This window comes from Oratosquilla oratoria, chromosome 22, assembly GCF_046742065.1.
Source record: "Oratosquilla oratoria isolate Oo_2021 chromosome 22, ASM4674206v1, whole genome shotgun sequence".
NCBI lineage: Eukaryota > Metazoa > Arthropoda > Malacostraca > Stomatopoda > Squillidae > Oratosquilla > Oratosquilla oratoria.
The window spans coordinates 32,901,570-32,906,569 of record NC_134798.1 but is presented as its reverse complement, the minus strand read 5'-3'; the positions used below and the strand labels follow the sequence as shown (position 1 = coordinate 32,906,569).

Sequence of the window (5,000 nt, the reverse complement as noted above, 5' to 3'; positions counted from 1 at the left end):
TAAATATAGATATCAATATAAATGTAAATATGAATATATATGTAAATATTAGTATAGATATAAATATAAATATAAATATAAATATAAATATAAATATAAACATAAATATAATTATAAATATAAATATAAATATAAATATATATATAAATCTAAATTTAAAAATAAATATAAATATAAATATAAATATAAATGTAAATATAAATATACATATAAATGTATATATAAACATAAATATGATATAAATATAAACATAAACATAAATATAAATATAAATATAAATATAAATATAAATATAAATATAAATATAAATATAAATATAAATATAAATATAAATATAAATATAAATATAAATATAAATATAAATATAAATATAAATATAAATGTAAGTGTAGATATAAATATAAATATAAATATACATATAAATATAAATATAAATATAAATATAAATATAAATATAAATATAATATAAATATGAATATATATATAAATATAATTATAAATATAGATATAAATATAAATATGAATATAAGTATAAATATAATATAGATATAAATATAAATATAAATATAAATATAAATATAAGTATAAATATAAATATAAATATAAATATAAATATAAATATAAATATAAATATAAATATAAATATAAATATAAATATAGATATAAATATAAATATAAATGTAAATATAAATATGAATATACATACAAATATAGATATGAATATGAATACGAATATCAGTGTAAATATGTAAGTTCATTTGTTCATTTGTGATCTTATTGCACTGTTTTGAATGTGGTACATGCATAGACATATAGGTAATTTTTTTGTGTTTATTTTGTACGACTTTTTTCAATTTTGATAGATATACATTTATTTACTGATTAAAGCGTAAATATAAATAGTAATTGTATTCTGTTAGTGTGAACCTATAATGATATATAAATATTAACTGAGATCTCAAAATCCAAAGCTTTATGCATTTATCTATTTATTCATTCATTTATTTATCTATTTATTGTTTCTGCTCACCAGATTGTTTCAAAATGTGCTAGTTTCATGCCAGACACTTTAATTTTGAGATTATTTTTTCACCGAGAGTTAGGAAATATCAAGCTAATTTCCTCCAGTTTCTCACATATATATTAATTTCTTCTCTACAGCCGCAGTCAAAATTGCAGCCGCAGCCACAGATGACGCCGCAACAAGTACAGCAGCCTGCCACCCAGGAGCTACAACAGTCACTGTCACGCCAAGGGCCGCCGTTGCAAACCCTTCAGCAGCCGCATTCATCGCTGGTTCGCAAGTCGATCAAGAAGCACAAGGCACCTCCGCCACCGGTTCTGGCCGAAGATGAGGCTAGCAGACTCTGTAAGGATATCGGAAATAACAACGGCATGGTAAAAAATAGCGTTATTGTAAACAATAACGAGACATTACTTGAAGGCAATAGCGACAACTGCAGTGTTAGATGCGCTACTGCCGGAAGCAAGAACGAAATTAGCAAGAGTTGCAATATGGACGCAAACAAATTGAAGGCTGATAAAAATATCAAAATTCTTACAGAAAGAAACCAAAGAAGTCGGTTCAAAGTGTTCAGTTATCTCAAATAGAGGATGGAGTTCCATTTTGATAAAATGCTTATCAGGTGCGACATCTCATTTTCTAAGTACTGAAAACAGAACACTTTTTTTTTTTTTTTTTGCCACAGAAAATACAACGAAACAAACAAAAATCATCCGCAACTGATGACAATTGTCTTCCAAGGAATAGGGCCAGAATAATTTCTCTCGATAGTCTTTGTCATACATGAAAAATCGGAACCCCTTTAAATATTTCAGCTGTTTAAATGAGGTTTCCTTTATTGACTTTTGGTGATCAGAGGTTGAAGAAACCCTTGAGAATAATGATGAGAACCTAAAACAAAACCTAAAGGACAACAGGAATCAAGGATAAGTCAAATATGCAATTTTGATGATGATAACACATTCTTTTGATCTTTTCACTCCTTTGGACACCCGTCAGATGAATAAAACTGACTGATGCTACTCAGAACAAAATACTCTGTTGTGTTGATGGAGCTCCAGCTCTCAGTTGATTTTTGTCATACGACCTTAACAGAGGTAAAATTGATTAATCTTTTAATCTTTTCACTCCTTTGGACGACCGTTAGATGAATAAAACTACTCAGAACAAAATACTCTGTTGTGTTGATGGAGCTCCAGCTCTCAGTTGATTTTTGTCATAAGACCTTAACAGAGGTAAAATTTATTAATCATATTGCCGTTTTGAAGGGGTCAAAAGGAAAGACCAGGTGCTTTGAATGTCAAATGGAAATTACAAGAGTTAAGGGAAGACTATAATCCTTAGTCTCTGAAACTTCAGCGCACCTGAAAGAGGGTATAGAAACGAACCGTAGATGAGACCCAAAGGCAATGTAATTACTTGCTTCTTCATTACGTGATGTAACTCAGGTGTTTCATGTCAAGTCCAGTCTCCTCTCCCCACCATCCCTGCTCGGACATAAACAGGTGGAGAAGGGAGGAAGAACTACAGTCTTTCAACTGATCATGGTTGTGGTAACGGCCAAAAGTATGTTGCTGGAATAGCAACTCGTAATACGAGTTAAACGTATCTCAATGGCTCGTGAAAAAGCAAATACTTGTTGTTCTTCTTCAGACTAGCGGATGAATGTGTAGAGGTGAAAGAGAAATTGTATTCTTGATGACAAAACACAATTTTTGTGAAGTAAGAGAGGAGTTAAACGCTGACTTGAGTTGAGCAAGACGATGGTGCTAGACGCTCAACGAGACTGAGCAGAAATTATACTGTATCTTTGAAGAATACTGATGCTCTACTTGTTTGTATTAGAGGAATGTTCGGTTGCAGTATCCAAGTAGGTTTGGGGCGTGGTCGAGTACTCAGGAACCTACAAATGGGCAGGAACCTTCTTTCAAGTGGCTTCTCAGCATTTCAACGTCAATATCACATTGAAACATATATGTGTTTACAAAACAGTGTTTCTCACATTCACATGTCCAGCTAAATAAAACACGGTGAGTGTGCAGATTCCTATACATTTAGTGGTTACCTAACCCAAATAGATGATAAAATGTCTATAATGATTTGTTTTCATGATTATTAGACATGCAAAAAAAAAAAAAAGAAAAAAAAAAGAAATGAACGATAGGGAAACATTCTTAATGTAAGCGAGGACGTTACATGTGTAATATGCATGTTATACATATGTTATATATATATATGTATATATATATATATATATATGTATATGTATATGTATATACATATATATATGTATATATATATATACATATGTATATATGTATGCATATATATATACAAATATATATATATATACATACATACATACATACATACATACACACGCGGATGCTTACATACATTTATGTCCTCACTTAGATATATGCATACTCGTTTACGTGTATTGTGAATACATTTATATATAGCACACAGATATTATCGAACACACCCAACCCTAGGTAATTCTCTGGTAAGAGAAGATTAGATTTATGGATAGTGGTGACAGGTGGTAGTGTAGGCCTTATGGTCTCTTACAGTCTCCTTTGCTATTATGTTCTTAAGTTCTTATTAGCAAAATCACCGTTGTAGTTATAGTAATCACTCCATTTTGACAAGTCGATATATGTTAGCAAACGACTTGGTGCGGAAAAATAATACAAAATGCTCATAATATCATGAAATATTTGACGTTGTATGTAGATAAGTCATAAAAAGGACGAGGAAATTTGAACAGATGATAGGGTGGAAAGAGAAATGTTTGGGGTCTCGTAGATCAAGTAGCAACCGTCGAGACTGGATACTTATTTGATACATTTTGTGTTGTACAGTGAATTTCCTTTGCCAACTCCAAGTCTGTCATGAGATTTTCTTTCTTGACCACAAAATACGCAAGTTTTTCCTGAGGGCTTGTGTGTTGATGCCTCGCTTCCAATAGTCCGAACTAGCGAGTTGTCGAAGTTTGTAATTGTTAAGATAATTTGCGGTGTATGAAGGCTTTAATAGGATTCTTAAGGGTAAATAGATTATAAGAAACTTGTTTCGTCTTTTGTTTTTTGTAAGTTGTACATAATCTATGACAATTCTCTGAGGTCCAGATGTGTTCTCCTAAAACGATTCTCCCCTTAGAGTGGTTCGGGATTCCTTGAGACTTTTCGTGTGTCTAGGCATAGAAGGTTTTCCTCAGTTACCGTGAGCAAGATTTCAATTGAAAACGATTTTTTTTTGCAATATTTTCAGAGAAAACCTTAGCCAGAGAATATATTCCAATTACTTTTACCAATGAATGAATACTAGTCAAATTATTACGATATTACACCATCAGGTCGGAAGGGGACGTTTTCTCAATGAATTTCGAAATCGTTCATGATTTTTTTTATCTAATGGCTGGATTGCGTCGCACTGACGCGCCTATGCAATATAACTTCTGGCATAATAATTAATTAATCACTGCCTAGCCGTTGCACTGCCAAAAATCATGAGTGACAAGTTTGGTTATTTATGACCAAGGTGTCATAAGTTACAACTATTTTTTGGTATAATTTTCTATACCGTAGTGGATTGTTATACAAATGAAGCTCAAAACTCCTAATCATCTTATGTCTAAAAATCACATGAACTAAGCTGAATTGCTTGCTTATCCTGACACTGGCTGATACTACAAAGTTCTGTATATGCATACACACATACATACAGACGTACATATATACATATAAAACGTATACATACATACATATATATATATATATATATATATATATATATATATGTGTATATATATATATATATATATATATATATATATATATATATATATATGTATGTGTGTGTGTGCGTGTGTGGACAAAAACACTAAAACGTGTGATAATTAATGCGAGAGTCACCACTAGGTGAGATAGTCTGGCGAAGCAAAGAAGCTTTCGTATATCTAACGCTAAAAATG

The 5,000-nt window shown here is 30.7% G+C and overlaps 1 protein-coding gene across 10 annotated transcripts in view; it reads left to right on the top strand.

Annotated features, from left to right (window-relative positions):
• The window catches only part of LOC143037466 (uncharacterized), a 244,500-nt gene that overhangs the window by 239,454 nt on the left and 46 nt on the right, over positions 1–5,000 (top strand). For 9 of the 10 annotated variants that reach the window (XM_076205725.1, XM_076205724.1, XM_076205718.1 and 6 more), the window contains one exon: positions 1,162–5,000. This exon is cut by the window's right edge and continues 46 nt beyond it. In XM_076205725.1, the coding sequence (XP_076061840.1) occupies positions 1,162–1,611 (450 nt within the window). In that variant the 3' untranslated portion in view covers positions 1,612–5,000. The remainder of the gene's footprint in view (positions 1–1,161) is intronic. The other variant, XM_076205727.1, reaches the window with a different exon arrangement.